Source organism: Solea solea, chromosome 10, assembly GCF_958295425.1.
Source record: "Solea solea chromosome 10, fSolSol10.1, whole genome shotgun sequence".
Taxonomy (NCBI): domain Eukaryota; kingdom Metazoa; phylum Chordata; class Actinopteri; order Pleuronectiformes; family Soleidae; genus Solea; species Solea solea.
Genome location: NC_081143.1, coordinates 17,467,802 through 17,487,602, shown reverse-complemented (window position 1 = coordinate 17,487,602; position 19,801 = coordinate 17,467,802). Strand labels below are relative to the sequence as shown.

Sequence of the window (19,801 nt, the reverse complement as noted above, 5' to 3'; positions counted from 1 at the left end):
TTATCTTATCTAGAACAACCTCCTACTTTCACACCATCTTAATGATTATCATGTGCCATCTCCAAGACCTGTCGTGTAACTGTAAATTCAAGTTCAAGCTCATCAAGGATTTCTATCGATATAGAGTCGATATTTCCATGTTACACCGATAATACTAGAGGTTGTCATTAAAATGACTCATTCAGGTTTAGTGTAAAATAAATTTTTAATGACAAATAATACAAAAAGGAATTAGTAATATTCATCTAAACTGCGGATGAAATTTAAAATGTACAACCGTCATTGGCAGAGAAGAAAACATTACACATGTTTGGGTTTTTTCAAAACAAAAGAGAAAGTAAAGACGGATAAGAACGATTCTTATCTTTCTAACAGCAGTGAGTGAAGACAAAACAAAAACTAGATCTACAACAACAATGTGTGTCACAAAGGAAGAAAAAAGGGAGACGAGAGAATCTGACAAGCGCCACAGAGGAAGCAGCCAAGATGTCACGTGTGCTCACATCGCAGCAACATCCAATACCAACTTAAAAACTGAACTGCACAAACAGAAATAACGACACGTCAAAAACAAACACTTTCATTTAGAAACGCTTTCATCACATCACATTCATCATCTCACATATTAGTTATAAAAACACACTTATAGAGTCTTTTATATATATTTGTAATTACAGTATATACAAACAGTAGGCGGCTACTCACAGGTCTTGTGTTTCTTTTTTGTTTTTTTAATTACAAGGCTAAAAAAAAGGGTTGTTTTTCTCCCCTAAGTCAATGATTTACTCACAATCATGACATTTTAGGGGTTATAAATTTGGCTGACAACAAAACTTTTTATGAAGCACCTGCTTCACCACCGAGCACATCTTAGATCTGAAGTATTCCCAAAAGCCTAAAAATATGGGTTTTAATTTCTACTTTTTTGATATCAGTATAAATGTCAAATGGTAAATCATGTCAGAGACATGGAGGAAGAAGAAGAAGAAGAAGAAGAAGCAACTTTTTTAGTGGTTTAAAATAAAGGATATGAAATTTGCAGAGGCTGATGTTAGATTGACCACAGACCTGGGAAAAACCCTTGAAAACCCTGTGAAATACAATGTGATCTCAAGGTTACAATATTTCACTAAAGCGTTATGATTCTTTGCTTAGGGAGTGGACCCATCTAGTGAATAACAATGACTTAGCTGTTTAGAGAATAACACAAGATTTCTACACTTGTTACCTATTTAAGAGTATATACATCATTCGTAGAAATGCATGGGTCCTGTATCTTACATAAAAACTTTTTTTTTTTAAAGAAATTTGATCTCAGTAGAAAGAAAAATAGCCTTTCATGGAAAAAATGTCAGTACACTGATCAGTTAAGCACATATGGCATATAAAAACAACAACTAAAAACCATCCAGTCAGAACAGCAAGCTTCATCACTTTCATTTTGACACAAACATGCACCTGCTGCCTTTTTTCTTGGACCATGAATCCACAGTAAATCATCACATAATTTTAGAAGATAAAGTGAAAGTGTCTGCGGCGACTGACTTGCTACAGTCAGCGTGGGCAAAACAATGACCAACACAGACTTAGACACTCCGTTCCATCCTAAAACTACCATTCTTGCAGCTGTTAATGTTTTCAAGCTCAGCCTCAATTCCATGGCTTAATAAAATTGTCACTGATTCAAAAATCAAATGTTTTTTTTCATTTATATCAGAAGAGTTAACTTCACAATCACAGTATTACAAGTTATCCCTGGTTACATGGTTTGCAGTAGGATGAGTATAATCAGGGTGGAGTTCATCACAACAAGGAAGTGTTGATTGCAGTTGTTACCAGTAAGCTGGCACATACAGGTGAATTATATCCTGAAGAGAGAGGATGGAAGACAGTGTTTAGATATTGGATATTCTCTTTTTCCACTGCTTATACAAAAAACCCCCCCCAAGAAACAGGTGATACTATTTCAATTGTTTTCTAAAGCCCTTTTCGCACGGGATTAGTATTACCTAAGGATCTCTAGTAATATGTAGTCATTGCGGAGGATATCTGTGATCTTAATCCCGTGTGAATCACCCATGACCGTGACTTGCAAAGTAAAAATTCCGACGTAAATTACCTGGCATATTTCGGCAGACACTGAGGTGTGAATGGATATGAAGGGATCGGGGTTTCCCAGTCAATAAGAAGACGTCCTTGTACAAAGCAAGTGATCCACGGCTAAGAGTTGTACATGTTTTGTTTTTTTTGTTTGATTTCATTTGGTGCCAAACAGTGAACAGTTTCCGGTTTGTGTACGGAGATGACTGGGCCCTGTCGTCGAGTTCATCAGCACAAGGAACATAATATTGGGGTCATGTCAGTAAATTGTGTAATACTAATCCCATGCAAATAGGGCTAAAGGGCACCACAATTACCTCAGCTGCTGTTTTGGCTCGTACCCATCTCTTCAGTAAGAACTGTAAAAGATACACCATCATAATGAGTGCATGTAAAAAAAAAACATAACAATAATAATAATAATAAAAATAATAATAATAATAATGATAATAATAATAATGATAATAATAAACTAGTTACTTCATCACAGTTATGGTGATTGAAAATCTTGTCATTGTGACCTACCTTCTTCAACACCTGGTTCATACCTATTATCACCCTGATGAGGACCTGGGCAAAGAAAATCAATAAAGTCAACATTAAATGTGGGTTACAAAGTGTTGCTATAAAACTATCACAATATTGAGCAAGCCATGGTACCCAGGAGTTAAAAAAAAATGCTCTCAATCAAAATACTGGTGGCTAGCAGAATTAGTCAAAAATGACTAATTCTGGAGCACTGTTGAAGTTAGAGGGATCCCAAGCACCACACCTGATGCCAAGATCATCACTGAAGGGGCAGTGAATTTTCTTGGTCCATTTAGAAACGTGTACTGTGACTGCAGTTCATGGAAACAGCTCACAACAGGGCAGGAGCATACTTTCTATACAAACCAAGTCTAGTGACTTGAGTCTGATGTTATTCCCTATTGTGGCTTTTTTCCAGAAAGCTGTTGATTAAAATGCTCACCAACAATCATCATAGTGGATAGTTATAGTAGAATAAACATTGACATAGTCTTCCAGTTGCAAAATTAACTCCCATTGTGAAGCCTCAAGATTTGTGATTTTTACCAGCTGTGTGGCAGTTTTTGAAATGAGAAATTCACAGACATCACCTGCAACCAAGCACCTATTGGGTGATACCAGCTGTCAATCACACTAGTAACCACTCTTATTATTGTCTGTTCACCATTGTACAAAATAGCAGATATAGAACATATTTACTGTCATGAGAAATCAAGTCAGAAATACACTCATTTTTCCACCGACTTCCATTCAAACCCAGTTATTTTTGCAACCAGTGCTGGTGGCTCCCTGCTATGCTTCCAGTGTGAAATAAGTCTATCCTTAATTAGTCCCAGTCCCACTTTGCAGTCATACAACCACAAGAGAGTAAATGTACAGAACATGTATATATCTATAGATAGAGTGAATGCATAGCCTTAAAGTAGCATAGTGTGTCCAAAGATGCACCTACTCATAAGGGGAGTTGTTGACTGCCTCCGGGCCTCTGTCAAGAAAATGGTAAGAGTATGGTCACTAATCTGTATGTATCATCAATCTTCGTCAGACATTTGGTTAAATACTGCTTAACAAAGTATTTCTACTCTCCTGACGGTCGAAATCCAACATAAGAATAAATTAATCTCAACTTGGCCTCTTGCCGAGCATGCGTCAGGTTTTTCCACACTGAACTATTTTCTTTTGTCTGCCTATTTCCTCATAGTTTGAACAGAAACCCAGTCATGAGATCCTGTGCTGATGTACACACATAAACATGCACACGCATAAAAGCTGAAACTTCCTTGTTGTGACCCTATCATATATCATGTTAAAAGTGCTGCTATTTATTTTTATTCATCAGGCAGTTATTTGCTAGACCATAAATCCTCTTTGTTTTTTGTTTCTTTGTGACTTCCTTGTGTTTGAATTTCAGCGTCACTGTCATTGGGAGGTAGGTCGTCCTAGATTTACCTCTGATGCTGTATGACCAGCAACAACTGTACATTTCTATTAGCACTTTTAATGTGTCCAATCATTACTCAAAAACTTTCTAAATCCATCTGAAAAAGCAAAGCAAGTGCCTGTGTGGGTGCTCACCTCGAGATCGCTTTCGATAACGGAATAGCAGCAAGAACAGCAATCCCACGATCAGCGATCCAATCACCACCACGGGAGCAATGATTTTGGAGGCTGCATCCGAGCCCTTACTTCCTAGCCCTGCATGAATTAGAATGAAATAACAAATGGTTAAAGTAAAAGTAAAAACAAAGAAAGAGATGGGACTCAAAATGTCTGTGTTTGTGAAAGAGAGCTAGGCACAGTCTGGTGGGAAGTTCCCAGTGTGATACTGCAGCAATTTACATTCACTTTCATTCTGATTACAGTGGATAGTGTGCATAATTTATATCAATGTCTTTGAAGGGCAAAAGAGAAAGTTTGCCAAGGAAGCAACACTTGCATTATAGGAACTGAGTCGGCTGATGATAAATTACTTTCTATCATATGAGGTACACGTAAGAACTCCACACAACATTTAGATCTTAGACAAGTAGATCAAACAACATCACCTAGTCTTATCGGTTTTCTTTTCTTTGCAGGGATCATTTCAACATTTTAGATGTTTTGAAGAGGAGGTTGATTCAGGTTTAGAGACATGCTGCAGCCTGCCTGATACCGGTAGCTATGCGGAAGATAATTGTTTTCCAGGGCACTACTGCAGTTTATATAGACCGCCAGCTTAATGTTTACAAGATCTGACAAAAACATGTAACCACTGACTGGAGTTTCAGGTTCATCACAGTTAAAAAATATGCTTATATTATATAACACTGTTGATTATTATTATATTGTGGCTGAAATCATTGCACAACATTTTATTGTGTACAGCAGGATAAGCCAGAAGGCATTAAGGGTGTCTAGTGTGATGCTTGACTCACCTTCCGATGCTGGCAGGTCGTCTAAATTGAATATAGTCTCAGCCTCTTTGCCTCCAGTGGCGTTGAAGACAACACAGGTATACTTGGAGAAAATGGATCCACGTGACAAAGTCAACGTGCTGGAGAGGTGAAACAGACCACCTTGGGTTTTTTGTGCCTCCAGTTTAGAGCTTTTTGTCCAGTCCGTGTTGCCCTCAACAAACCAGCGAATTCTACCTTCTGGGTATCCACCATCCACGTCACATACCAGGGCAGCATCTGCATTTCCAGTGATTTTCTCAGGGATGGAGTGTATAACAGGTTTACCGTATTTGGCTGGAAAGCAAATCCGACAGATTAAGTATCACATTTGTTGACCCTATCTGACAAGCTGGCTAAAACAGCTGGTAATTCTAGATGGGATTATTTGTCACCATGAAAGTTAAAATATGTTAAGACACAGGAAAGTCCCATGCTCTCAAAACAATCTTCCTGCTATCAAGACATCAATTACACCGTTCATGCAGTCAACAGTCTTTGTGAAAGTAAAACAATAATGTTTACAGAAACAGAAAATAACTGTATAACTAGTTATGCTTTTAGTTTAGTTTGGAACAATTAGTTCAGGAATTTCTCTGTGCCGAGTAACAATGGTTGGCAATTAGCTGGTGACTCTCACCTGTGACTTTAAGGCTGGTCTGGAATTCCCCATCCCCACTGTTTGTTATCACTGTGCATGAATAATCTCCACCATCTGCCAGTGTAGCATTAGCAATGAGCAGGGACACGTTCATGTCCTTCTTATTCCAGGATGGTTGAGCCATCCTGTAGCCCGGCTGCTGTGTAACTTTCCCTTTGTGGAAAACCAACAATGGTTTCTCCACTCCCTCTTTCCTCCAAGAGACAGTTCGGATCTCTGCGTCTGCAACCTTGTGTGTGATTTGGACAACGCATTCTAGCAGAGACTGCTGGCCATATTGTCCCACGTTTTCAGGCTTGCATACAACCTTGACAAATGCTGTAGAGGAATAAAAAAACAAAAACAAACATGTATCAATAACATAAGTGCAAATAGTATTTAACAGGTGAAATGTACGGTTTCTGCCAGATCTTACCATTCTGTGCGTTTTCTGCAATGACGTATGCGTTAACAAGCGTAATCAAGAAGAGGGTAACTGGGAAGGCCATGTTCTCATACCTGCAATGACAGTAAAAAAAATAAACATTTTTGGCCGTGAGTTTACAGTTAAACTCACATTGGACATAATGTCTGCACAGAAATAGAGTCACCAAAATTACATTAAAAGTTTGTGTTTAACAAATCAAAACAATTATTTTACAGTGTCCTCGTAGGCACATAAGGAAACACAGGATTTACTGGGGCAGTTGATAATACGGTCTGTGATACGGGTTATCTAAAATGCTAATCGTTAGGATCAGTAATGCCAGATAACAAGAGGTTATGTTGAGTTTGTCTAATTAATACATACATACATACAAAACGGTGTTACAACACAGCTCGTACAGGTTAAGGGAAGCAACATAACACCAGGTGGAAAATGGTAAAAAAATGATTTATTTGCAGGAAGGCAATACATTGATGACGTCAATAAACCAAAGGTAAGGAACAAGGTGGGCTCTGTTTAAAACATGAACTAAGCAAAGCTTAAAGGGAACTCCAAAAAAAGGATATATATTTCACTTACCTAAATAAAATGAAAATAGAAAACAAAAGTTTGACTATGGCAAATATCAGTTGAAGCGATTAAAGCTAAGGGTCTTGCTCTGTCCTACAATCAAAAGATTACTTGGTTTATGACAATCTAACACTATCAGTGCAGCACCACCAGTAAAGTCAAAGAAATCAGTGAAAATTAGAAGGGTTAAAGACACAGAGGAGCCTGCATCCTGAGCAAAGTGGAAGGAAGTTAAATACCCCTGAGACATTCCCAAATGTGGGAAAAAAAGTACATTCAAAAAGTAAAAGTGAAAGAGAAGTCAAGTACAATACAAGTATCTTCATAAAAACACTAGGATACTAAAGCCACTGCAGCTGTGTGTTGGTGGATGTAGTCTGAGTCTCTGGATGAAACATCTGCGGTCCACGTAGCGTGCCAGAATTTAATTTATGAAGGTCTTCTTTGTGAACCAACCATGACTACAATTCAAAATAACCTTTGGCTGTCCTATGGATAGACAATGTTTTTGCAATAGCTCAATACACCTCCCATGTGTGGTTCACTTTATTTTTTTATGAGTGTCCAAAGTTAACATGGCCCTTCAATCTGAACCTGTCCATACACTTTCTGCCTGGATACTAATGACAGTGTTTACCCAACCAATGTGAAAGCTTTACTTCTGCAAGATCAAGGAGCTGCGCTGTAACAGCCGACACTACAGCCCAAGCAATATTCCAATATATTCCAACTTTAAAAAGGATTTCTTTTTGGATTTTTTGCCTCTTCTTGCAGCTGACAGAGGCAAACAGAGGGGGAGAACGAGAGGGAGAGAGCTATTATAACAGAGGATGCTGTACTAAGTTAGATATGTGCAAAACAAATTGCATACAGTTTGACAACCACATAACACATACATATTTAATTTAACCACATTTTTCATTTAAAATATCTTAGATAACGGTGACACAGGCAGTGGTGGAGTTTGTCTAACTATATATATAAAAAAATTCTTGTTACCAAAATATGATATCAGTCAATAAGCTTCGGTGAAGCTGACATTCTGGTGGGTTGTAGTCTATAATGCAGCTCAGTAAGTATGAGAGCTTTAAAGGTCCAGTGTGTAAGAATTTGGAAGAATTAGTGTCATCTAATAGTGACACTTCAACAAGTGGGAGAATCCGGCAATCACACCAACCTTTACCAAGCGCTTCACAGAGCTATGATGTCCTATGCACACCATTCAGGATTTAAACACTATGTCTTCCTACTCCTTCACTAGTAAACTAATGTATTGTAAGGCAAACTAAACAAATAAACAAATCATTTTATTTTAAGTAATTATACATTATACAAACATAGTGCCTCCCACATGGTATGCACTAGACCTTTAAACAGAAAATGTCAACTTCCACTGAGTGTCACCTTCACTCCCAGTTCCCTAAGCCACTTCATTCCAACTGACATTAACACTTAAATTGAAGGATTTTTCTTCCCCTTAGTCTTAAATGTTGTTGCACCCTTGTGCGTCTGGAAGTGTGTCACATTGTCTACTACCCTTATTTTTGTCAACAGAGCTCTGTTGCACAAGGTGCCACTTCCTTTTCATGACTGAAAAAGTTCAACCTGATTGTTTAATTTAGGTGTTATTTACTCCTCTAGTTCCCTTATGAAACAACTTCTTTCCTTCCTCATTGTGAAAAGGTCTGGGTTCATAAAAAATGTCTTCTGTCTATGGTTTCTTTGTCACAGAGAAGAGGAACCAGAAAAATTAACAGAACAGTGACAACAGTGAGACTGCAGTTTGGAAGTAGTTAATGGCTGCACACCAGTAGTTGCTCCCAGTAAAAACAAACACACACATAGGCGGTGACATTGGCGTCTGAAATGTCCCAATTCTGGGACCAAATCTATAAAGCAGGGGCTTGCCTAAACGTTGGGGTTACTTACTATGTATTGTTATTTCTAATAATATGGCTACATTTTTTAAAGCGAATGACCGTATTATGTATATAACAATAGGACACGTAAACATATAGTAGCTACAAGCGGAACTGTAGTTGAAGTGGCTGGATTTACCGGGAGCAGTTGCACTTTGGACCAAGTCGAGCCCATACATCCATGGTCGAGCCACATAAAAACCAGCCGGAAGTAAATACGTAAACAATAACATAGTTTTCCCGCTGTCAGTTCGCTACATGTACGAATACAACATGATACCAGTTTATTAATTATCTAAAAGTAGTACATTTATTACAGTAAGGGCACATGCAAGCTGACAACGGCGCCACTTTACTACAGTTCCATTATTATTATTATTATTATTATAATAGTTAAAGGTATACTTGACTAAATATGATACTGTGAACGTCACCAACTGTCATGTTACAATAATGTAACGTCAAACTCACCATATGAGCTCGTCACCGGGCGGCCGTGAATGAAATGAAGTGCCGTCTCCTCCGTCCTTCGCCTCCTTCGCCTCCTTTCACTTTCAGTATGAGTCAAAACTGACGCGCACTGTTGTGGTAGTCAAGCCAAATGAGGTCAATTTAAGTTACGTTTTTTAACATAACCTTTTACAACATTTACAGAAATATTTGGTTACACCGAAATGATACATCTATTACATTTAAATACACATTTAGAATCTACATGCTACATCTTTTAGATACAAATGTATACTTTAGATTAAACAATAAGGTGTAAGATTTAACATTTAGTTTTAACCAATATATTTCTTAAGACATGCTGTGAATGTGGTAAAACCTAACGTTTTCTTAAAAAAAAATCACGTTTTATATCACTGTTTGAAGCTAAATGTTTTATATTTATATTTTCAGCTTGATGCCATTTACAAATTGCACTTCCTTGTTCACTGAACTACTAAGAATTTCATTTTTATATTTTCAAATAAATACATATTATCTATAAGAGGAACAGGTCACATTTTTCCACTTGTGTCCTGAAATATAGTCACACTGGTGCCAATATGAACACTGTGCTATAAACATTCCTCCCATTTATACTGGTCACAATTGACTGTCCTTGTCAACATCCTCTTTTACTTTTTGGTACCAAATTTTTTGATTCAGCAGGATGTTGGAGTCATTGTAATCACACTCCCTTGTCCTGCAAGATTAACAATTGTTACAAAAAAAGAGAAATCTGCATCACCACAATCTTCTACTGCTTGGTCCTCCACATTAGGGTTGCTAGGGCAAATCCCAGCTGACATAGGACAGAAGGCAAGGCAGGGAATACCCTAGAGAGGTCGCCTGTCCATCACAGGGCCAGCACCAATCCCAATCCATCCACTACTTTTTTGAGTTATGCTGTTCAAACACAGACAAACATGAAAAACACAACATCCTTGACAGAGGTAACGGTCAGTGAATACACAATAAATAAAACACATGGTCATTGATTTTTAATGCTGATTTACACTTGTGCCATTACTTGAATTCAAATTTCTGCAGTGACTTACATCAAGCAACAGGAACTGGATGGATACGGGATACAGGTGTCTATGCGTCCTCTTGCATCATCACACATGTTAAAAATAGACACCACTGGACATTTCACATACCTGAAATGTGTTGTTTTTTTTTTTTTTCTTAAATGACAGCTGGCTGAACACAGCCGCCACACACATGACTTAACAACAGAAGCAAGGACTGTTTGAATTTTGGTTCAAATAATGTGACATGAAATCTACAAAAGGCTGTTCTGTACTTTCCAGTGAAAATGCATGATTGAGCTAAAACATAAATAAAAGGCTGAGCAGTCATAAGGTCACTTGTCAAATCTAGGATGGGTATTCTAGAAACACTCAAGTGTCATGACCAACAACATTCCATTGTCTCGCAGTGGAAAAAAAGTGTGTTATTAACATTGTTAGGATAGAGTATGAGGAAACACAGCCTTGTTGGATGTTATTGTAACGGGCACCTTTTCTTTTAGAGTAAATTTTACCTGTAAAAACACGGGGTACTCAAAACTGGCACTGGAGTTAGAATAGTCTAAGAAGAGTCAGTTGTGACTACTATATGAAAAAGGCTAGCTCCAATTGTGTTGCCTGACATGGGGCCTAACAATACAGTAATTTATGAGGCTCATATTTGGCTCCTATGTGGATATTAGTACTAGTAGTCAGTAGAAAGATTCCAACTTCATGCAACAACAATACAACAATTATTTCACACAGAAAAAAACAAAACAAAAACAACAAACAGGAAGAGCTTATTAAAACAAAAAAATCTTCACAGTTAACAGTTTCATCTCACATTCATACATTACAGACCAGATGTGCATGCACAATGGGTCAAAACTGAACACAGTGCAAAAGTGACAGCTTTTTCTTGGCTTGTGTTCTAGAAACCATTAGTATAATTACATACAGCTTGTGCTGTTGTAATAAAGTTTGGGTGGGTGGGTGAGCGGGGGTTATCATTATTTGACATGAGAAATGTGGTCCTTGTGCCCTTTCTGACAGGCGTAATGCGTAACATGGGCAAAGGCAGACGCTGAACCATGCACATAGAAATACATAAAGTGCTTCTGTCAAAATAAACAAACAATAAAAACAGTACAAAACGGTCTCCAAAAAAGAGGTATCAAAACAATGCACTTGGGGATGTGGAGGGCACTGGTTCCTGGTTGACATCAGGACAGACAAATGGGCTGGGATCCTTGTTTGGGGAAAAAAATAAAAATAAAAAAAAAATGGAGAAATAAAAAGATGAGTTCATAGATTAATGGAGGGGCAAGTTGGTAGGAATTCAACCCAGGATGAGGCTGGACTTGCCCCCCGGAGGATTCCTGCGGCCTGATCCTGCAACTGTCTCCTCAGCTGCTGGGGCTTCCTCCTCCTGTTGCTGCTGCTGCTGCTGCTGCTGCTGCTGCTGCTGCTGCTGCTGAGGAGGAGGTGGCTGATGCTGCTCTGGAGCTGCTTCAGATTCAGCTGCACTTTTGTCTGAACACAGACATGGGGAAAAGGGCACTATGATTTACAGGTGGAAACATAAACAGAAGAACAGTGAGTTTATTTTTCTTACAAGAATATCTTGCTGCTTGGAGCAAGCGAGGACAGACTTTTTTTGCCTGGGACATGCCATTTTTACCCTCAGTCTTTCAGCACCACTACATTTACTGTATGCAGCCATTTAACTCAAAATAAATACACATGGACAAGATTCTCTCTCTAAAACAGAAACACTGGAAACCTGCATTCAACCTTCACATGGACCTGCTCTTAAAGTAAATCACATACATCGCTTGTGAGTCACTGTTTTGTGTGCTGGATTATTGACTCAAAGTTTAAGTGCAAAGTTTGCAAGCAACAGTTTGCATATCACAGCTTGACTACAAACATGGTATATCATATAAAAGGCAAGGCAAGATTATTTGTATAGTGCCATTCTTACACAAGTCAATTCATAGTGCTTTACAGAAGCAAGTAAATACATTGTCAAGTATAGAAATAAAAACAATTTAAATCAAGCAGACAAGAATTTTTCATCTCTTCTGTGTAAGCTGTGTAAACGGTAAGCTAACTTGTCTGCCATATGTTGCTCCGTCCGTTTTGAGTATATGAACATATCAGAATTGGCATATTTCAATGTTTTAGTCTAACAACTGCAGTGCTGTAGTACTGAATATGAGGCACTACAGTAATGTGGTCATAAAAAATGGCACTCACCATGATCATACACAGAATTCTCTCCTTCCTAAGAAAACAAACAGAAAAGAATGTCAGGTTTTTTTAACAGCATTTTTATATAACAAAGTACATTCTGCATCATCAGTCTCCATGAAAAACATCCGTACTGAATAATTAGAAATTTGAGGATTTTTTCATGTAAGACATGTTGACAGATCACAGTAGATGCTTCAGATTCAGATTTTACCTAAAATCTTCAAACATCTTAAGATGTGGAACACGATCTTACCATGGCGGGGGCATCTGCTGAGTGATTGGTGGTGTGGTTCCCTCCTCTCCTCAGGGGGGCTGAAGGCTCACCACACAGCACACCTGTGGGCTTTCCACCTGGAAGAACAAGGACAAATCAGCTGTTTACAGATGTGGACGGATGTTGGAACATTACCTCTACGTCGGAAGACAAATGTCTGCAAAAGTCTCTCTGTAAATTCCCTGGAAACCTTGCCAGCTTGTGTAAACAGAGAAAATCCCATTGTTCAACTCCTAACGAAAACATGTTCAACATTTATCCCCATACAAAGGACATATCAGATATTAAACTGAAAAGAACAGATACTACAATTGATCTCAGCCAAAAGGCCAAGGATCAATGACCCACAACTTCAGTAGTTAGCTGTAGGCAACTGGACCAGCTTGAGTCAAGTCAAAGTAAGACACCTCACCGCCTACCAAAGAAGCCTTACCCGGTTCTGAACTAAAGAAGCCTCTTGAATGAAAGGTTAAACATCCTCAATCTAACCCAAGCAAGTCTAGTTGCCTAAAGCTAACTGCTGAAGATGACTACGACCTGGGTGACTGAGAACCTTTTTAGACAAAGCCATATGCATCTGCAAATTCCAGAGAAGGTCCAGACCGAACTCCCTGGACATGTCTGAAAACGGCTATAATGGCTCAGATAGATAACATTCATACTGAAAGACATGACGTGGGTCAGGACTGAGGCTTGCATACACAGTATACTGTATAGAGCTCTGGTAGCTCACACAACACCCATCATGCAATGATCGCAAAAAAGACAACACCATTTTGGCAGGAAGCCACGATCTTTAAATCTATAGACGTACATATCCGGCTATAGGTCAGGCAATTTCATATAGGTCAGCTGTTTCATAAAATATGAGATGGTGGATGGACAACCGTCTTGCCCCAGATTGGCAAAATAGTCAGGCAAAAGCAAATGGAAGGACATTTTACCAGATCATAAAGAACCCTAAGAGATGGCGGTAAACATGCTCCAAGTAAGCATAGAAGACAGAGTGATGGGAATGCACAGCCATTGGATTACACGTCTGTAGCAATTACTACATATCAGATACAGAATCCAATGCTTAATAGCTTTAATATCTTGTTTATTTTACACACCTTTATTGTGATGTGTAGGCGTTCTCTGAAGTATGATGAGGGAACGTTTCCATTCCATTTCTAAAGCAATTCAATTGTGATTGTGACAGAGACATGGGAACTACTGCTTATCTTAAATCTTACAAAAGACCACAAATGTAAACCAGAGGTCATGATGACCTGAATATAGTTTACAAAAAAGGCTGTATGTGCCAAATCTTGTCTCATTCCATTGGAGCCATCACACAGGTAAAACACAGCATGAAAAAAACTGCAGTCTACTTGCATTGTGTCACACATTACAATCAACTTTTCTTTGTGAAAAAATTTCTCATTATATTATGGAAAAAGTCATGCCTTGCTAACAATTAGGGATGGGACTTTTTTTTCGACATAACGACTGAAAATCGACACATGCTCACCTCGACAATAAAAATAGAGAGTTGAAATGTCGGGGGAGGGGCTTGTGGGATTTTCACGTGTGTTTGTAAATTGTATTTTGTCTTTCAAGTTATTACATTGCATATTCAAATAAACATCATAAAATGTGCTACACAAATGAAGACGGCATCTCACCCAGTCAAGATCCTGCACTCTGGTGGACACTTAAAGAATGCAGGTTCAAAAACCTGAGCCGTCTGGTGAAAGCCTACCTCTGCATCCCTGCCACATTCGTGCCAGCGGAGAGTTTTCTCTGCCACGGGATTAATAGCGAATAACTCCACACTCGCCTTCTTCCCAAACACGTGGACAGGCTTGTGTTCTTGAACAAAAACGAGGCCGAAATGGTAAGATAAGTTCAACTATTAGAGATGCGCGGTTAACGGTGACACCAGCGGATGGTTGCGTGACAAAAAAAAAAATATTTGGATGAATTGCGGGCGGGCCGCGGCTGAAAAAAATAAACAAATAAATAAATAAATAAATAAATAATATGTAGGTTTTAAATATATATTGACTAGATCTGAAATGTGAACATTCTCAAACATTATTTTTCATCAGGCAGTAATTAGTTGACCTAGACGAACTGCTCAGCTGTTTAGCAGACTGCTAATTGTTGAAAAAAACATTGATGGATTATTGATATTAACAGTGGGTGGGGATGACATTACAGCCCATCCACGCATCTCTTCTTTTTAAGAAGGATGTTGAATAAACATTTTAAATTCGCAGAAGTTTCTCATTTTTATTATCACTGCTTTGATGGTCAATATTGGACATTGCAGCCATGTTTCGTAGCCTAAAATGAAGTAATACAGTGTAGAATATTTCTTAAAATGCCGTGTCGTTCCCATCCCTACTAACAATAACGGTCTGTTTCTGTCCATGTGGGCTCTTTGTCAATAAACCCTTTCACTTTCTTGTTAATCGCGAAGAAATGGACTTCTATTTGAAATAGTGTGGGATTTTCACAGACATGTCTGTATATTGATGAGGGGGGAACAGTGCCTAGGCCAATTCATAACAACACATTAAGGCATTTTTAAAGTTCAATTGTACAGAAGCGTATTCATGCCACACATACAAAAAAGTGGGGGGCAAAGTATTTCACGTTATAACGAGAAACTATCACGTTATTTCAAGAAAAGATGTTTTCACATTATAACGTGATTTTCATATTAAAGACAAACAAAACGAGGCGTGAGGCAAGAACAATGTCTCGTTTACACAATTTGGTTAAATTCTACTTCAGGCTTTGTTTGAGACGTGGCGAGATACTCCAGTTATTGAGCACAGTGGATGGCATCGTTATCAGTACGCAAACTCAAAGCCGGATTTTACATTGCTGCCACACATACAAAAAAATTGGGGTGTTCAGTTCTCGTTATCACGTGAAAACATCTTATCTCGAAATAACATGATAGTTTCTCGTTATAACATAATACTGAGCACCCCATTTTTTTGTATGTGTGGCAACAATATGCTTCCGTACATTTGTCTGGACTTCTAACAACAATTAAAAAAATGACTTAAATATTATGTTTGCTGTGTTCTTTGATTGCACAGCTGTGTGCAGTACACCACTGCTTTTAGGTTAAAACAGCAAAAGAAAAAGGCACTTGGTGACTATGAGAAAACTTGCCGGTCTAATTCAGTACAGTGATTAAAAAAGATGCCAGGACTTAATGTTTGTTTTTTTTATTAAACAATGGGGGAAAACGAAAAAGGAGAAATCTGATAATTAAGCTTGGCTGTTTCAAATCAAGCTACAAAATAATTGGGATTTTAATAACTAACTAATCTCATTATTATATAATTTTTTGAATGTGACAATTAGTTAGTTGTACAGTTTCAATTTTCTCAGTCAATGGGAAGACACTTGCAATGGTGATGATGCGAAAATAATGGTAGATTTAGCTAGTTTTAGCTCGTCGTGGGTTGTGCTACAAATAGTCTGATATTTATATATATATTCCATCTAAGTAGGATACTAGACGAGAGCCACACAGTTTTGGAGATGAGGCTGGTTGTACCTGGTGGGTTGTTTCTTCGATTAGCATAGGGGTCTTCTGGCTCAGCAAAAACACTGGAGGCCATTTTGTTTTTCCGAACCGGTGGTTTGTCCCCATCTGCACCAAATGAAATGTTGGAGCCACCACCAGGAGGGCGCAAAACCCTGAAAAGAGAAAGAGAGAGAGAGATGGTCAGATCAACAGTGTTACTCAAGTGTAGTGGCTGATGTGAAAAGTCTTGGCTTTATTTTAAAACTCAATGGAAGTGTAAATAAAGAAAACACATGTCATAGAGTGCTACTGCAACTAAACTAAGTGATTGTACAGTATTTTTACAATGCCTGGACAGTCACAGTCAAGATTCCTGGAAAGTTGGTTCCTGCTCAAAGAGGTGGAAACTTCTCTAAATTAGCAAATTACTTGTGAATGCCGATGTGTTGGCTGCTGGAGAGTTTCAGCTTAATACCTGTTACCAGTGGTCATATATTATTATTACTGGTGTTTTACCATTTTGAAAATGACTCACCATGATAATGCAATATAGTTAAACAGAACTATTAACTACAAAAGGCATTCACGAGAGTAAGGATAAATTGATGGACTGATGCATTTGACTGCTGTTTTAAAAAGTCCAGTATGTAAGAATAAAGGACATCTAATGATGCGACTGAAAATTGTAAGAAACAGGAGACTCCCTCCCCCACCCCTCCCTTTCTCAAGCACATCAAGGAACTACAGTGGCCTTTACAGACCAGAAAGGGTGAATGTCTTCTTTGTTTGCATAGTAATAAGGGGTGATTAACATGCAGCATCATTTGCATGCATAAATACATTATTTTCTATGGAGCCGCACATCAAGACACCTCTGTTGCAATGCACCTGTCATTCTGGCCGTGTCTGTGACTGCGTTGCAATGAGATGAAAATATCTCAACAATTTGGAATGCAGTAAGTGCTTTCAGTGCACCTGTTGATACTTGGGCCAAAGAGGTAGGTAAAAGAGGTCTTTGTTTAACCTGAAATAAACTTTGAACCTCCATCATTCAGACTTGAATTGAATCGGCTGGTGAGTGCCAAAGTGTGACAGTGATCAAGCACAATAAGGATCAGAGACTAAGAATAACAATGTAAAAAAGAAAAATAAATAAGTCTAATTCGTTCAGCAGTTTAATAGCTGATAGAACAAATGATTTTTGCATAACAATGTGTCTTGCTCATTGATGACAGAGGCCACAGGAGCCCAACCCTCAAGCATCTCAGTTAAAAACCCCTCTGGCTTCTTCCACACATGTGATCAGACCCTTATGTTTACAGTTCAAAATGCTAAATGCTCACTTTGCCTGATTTGTCCTTCCGCACTACATAAACATAGCAGGGTGCAAGATAGCAGCCTCTGTAAACCAAACCTTGCCTAAAATATGTGTAAAAGGTTATTTCTGAAGCAACAAAAACAAAATTATTATTTTAAACAACATTATGCAACTTTTACAATTGCATGTATCAGTAATACATTCAAATTCTGTCAAACAAAAAAAATCAAATGCTACACATAAGACCTTTATCTTGATGTCTAACAGATATTAACTAAAACCAGTAGATTTCCTCAGACTGTGCAGTCTACTTCATATTGACTGCGTATTATTCTCTAAAATAAAAAGGTATTGCAATGAATGTGATTTCACATGTGGTTAATGTTTTAGTCTAATATATTTTGGGCATTTTACCGGATTTACATTGTCATTAATGTTCTGATAAACTTGAAAATCAATTCAGTTCACTAAAAACATTGATTAATCCAGTGATACTAAAAGTGATACGGCAGCGGATTTTCACCGCATCTGATGGAAAGCAACTGTATTGGGGTATTGTCAGGTGTGGCCACTCTCTGTAACAGGCCCTCGCCTCTAAGGGGCTTACATGCAAGACTGAGGTTGTAGCTACATCACAGAGCACCTCAACAGCATCTTTGTGATTCCGAACTATAAACTTGGAGACCTAATGGGGAAACAGTCGACATGTACACCACTGTAAAAGGCCTACATAGTTAAATCTGCTGTGTCTTGCTAGCTAAGCAGCATCTGTACAAAAGGGAAGGTCCATGCGTGCCATCTTGCTAGCTAACGTTAGGATGGCAATGGTACATCCCTAACGGACAAAAACGGGAAGGCGTGGTACTGAGCTGTCTCCTAGCAGCAATGTGGCCTCTTCTTTAGATTCAAACAAATATGACGCCGTCGAGAAGCAACTGCAGACAGACATTAGCACAAATATGCCTTTAAATTAAGTGAAATTTGTGTGGCGTTAATGTTAACATGAGAGGATGCTGGAGTGGTCGATTTGATAGTGGTGATGCAACGACGCCTTTTACCTGGAACTGCTTTTGGCTCCGGGCTCTATCCCTTGAAAGTTCTTGGTCGTCGTCATTTTTGCACAAAAGTCGAAAACGGTTAATTCATTTGTCAGGATATACGTAGATTACACTTTCATTAGCAGTGCTTCACCGCCTCATCATTGTCTACCCAAGCCGGCGGTTCTCAATGATCAACCTGCCTCCAATCTGATTATACAACCGCTACCAATCTGTCCTGGTAATATTAAACTTCCGGTCAATTTTTCAAAATAATATAAAGCAATAGGACAAATAAATGCTCTGGCGTTACTTGAAAGGTGAATATCTCAAACGTAAATTCATAGTTATAAGGTACACGATTTACGGCTAACAGTTTGTTTTTATATCGCGCCGAATTTCTACAAAAGTGACACATTTGGGGTGTATTTTGAAAACAAATACGCTGTATTTCCGGTTACTCTGATCACTTCAGGAGTGACACGACAGAGCAAGGAACCTACAGTACCGCCCACAAGAGGACAGCCTCTTCTTTGATTGGATACTGACGCATTAATCAAGTCTCTAATTGGTTGAAGTTTGTGATTCACATTTGTTGGTGGAGGTGGGGGTCTAAATTGAATTGATGCTAAGAACGTGTCTGAAAAAAGTGATATCTGATGTCGTCATTTCGGATTTTATGATATATTGTACGTTATTAAACAACATTGGGTTTCTCAGTCTGGTTGTAAATAGTAATTATAATTCGGACATGATTAATTCACCACAATGGGTCTATTCCACCTCAAACATTGTAAGATGCTTCAGCAGGAAGTGCAAGGTGTTTCTCATAACATTAACCATCCAGCCAGCCAGCATGCACCCAGAAACTGAGAAAGCTGGAGTGGAACTCAGCCATCATCACTTCGATTATTTTCACTTGTGCATTTCATACTGTGTGAAAAATGCTTACATTTCAGAGTGATCTATTATTCAATGTTGTGCTAAATTATTCATCTGGATGAGGTGTTACAAGTTTATCAGAACTTTTAGAGGCAAATCCTATTTATATTATGTAGGAGATTGACTTTTCAGTCTTTACAGCTTGTTCCTGCAACAATAAGTTTTACTCTTATTGTGAATGTTATTCTGTTAATCTTATTTGCAGTATATTTAAATTACATAATAAAACTTTTTCATTTACGCTGAAACCTTTAATCTTTGTTTAATAAAACTGGAAACAGTAAGATACTTACTAGGTAT

General features: G+C 38.3%; 2 protein-coding genes and 1 non-coding gene across 5 annotated transcripts; all 3 read right to left on the bottom strand.

Moving 5' to 3' along the window:
* Positions 1-186: 186 nt before the first annotated feature.
* On the bottom strand, positions 187-10,019 carry zgc:174863 (uncharacterized protein LOC100136852 homolog). Of its 2 annotated transcripts, XM_058639747.1 has the most exons (10): positions 9,875-10,019; positions 9,109-9,217; positions 6,137-6,219; positions 5,701-6,039; positions 5,043-5,357; positions 4,204-4,323; positions 3,581-3,613; positions 2,626-2,670; positions 2,418-2,459; positions 187-1,868 (listed from the first exon to the last, which is right to left on the bottom strand). In XM_058639747.1, the coding sequence occupies exons 3-9, from the start codon at positions 6,207-6,209 to the stop codon at positions 2,419-2,421; spliced, it is 966 nt and encodes a 321-aa protein (XP_058495730.1). In that variant the 5' UTR covers positions 6,210-6,219; positions 9,109-9,217; positions 9,875-10,019; the 3' UTR covers positions 187-1,868; position 2,418. The 2 variants fall into 2 exon arrangements, with proteins under 2 accessions (XP_058495730.1, XP_058495731.1); XM_058639748.1 differs by lacking the exon at positions 3,581-3,613.
* Positions 10,020-10,112: 93 nt separating this feature from the next.
* Positions 10,113-18,793, bottom strand: jpt1a (Jupiter microtubule associated homolog 1a). Of its 2 annotated transcripts, none has more exons than XM_058639749.1 (5): positions 18,581-18,793; positions 16,235-16,377; positions 12,649-12,746; positions 12,399-12,426; positions 10,113-11,699 (listed from the first exon to the last, which is right to left on the bottom strand). In XM_058639749.1, the coding sequence occupies exons 1-5, from the start codon at positions 18,634-18,636 to the stop codon at positions 11,479-11,481; spliced, it is 546 nt and encodes a 181-aa protein (XP_058495732.1). In that variant the 5' UTR covers positions 18,637-18,793; the 3' UTR covers positions 10,113-11,478. The 2 variants fall into 2 exon arrangements, with proteins under 2 accessions (XP_058495732.1, XP_058495734.1); XM_058639751.1 differs by having other exon boundaries at positions 10,113-11,672; positions 18,581-18,790.
* LOC131467710 (U2 spliceosomal RNA) lies at positions 12,820-13,010 on the bottom strand. Its single transcript, XR_009241530.1, has one exon. It is a non-coding gene; the product is annotated as a U2 spliceosomal RNA (small nuclear RNA).
* Positions 18,794-19,801: the final 1,008 nt, after the last annotated feature.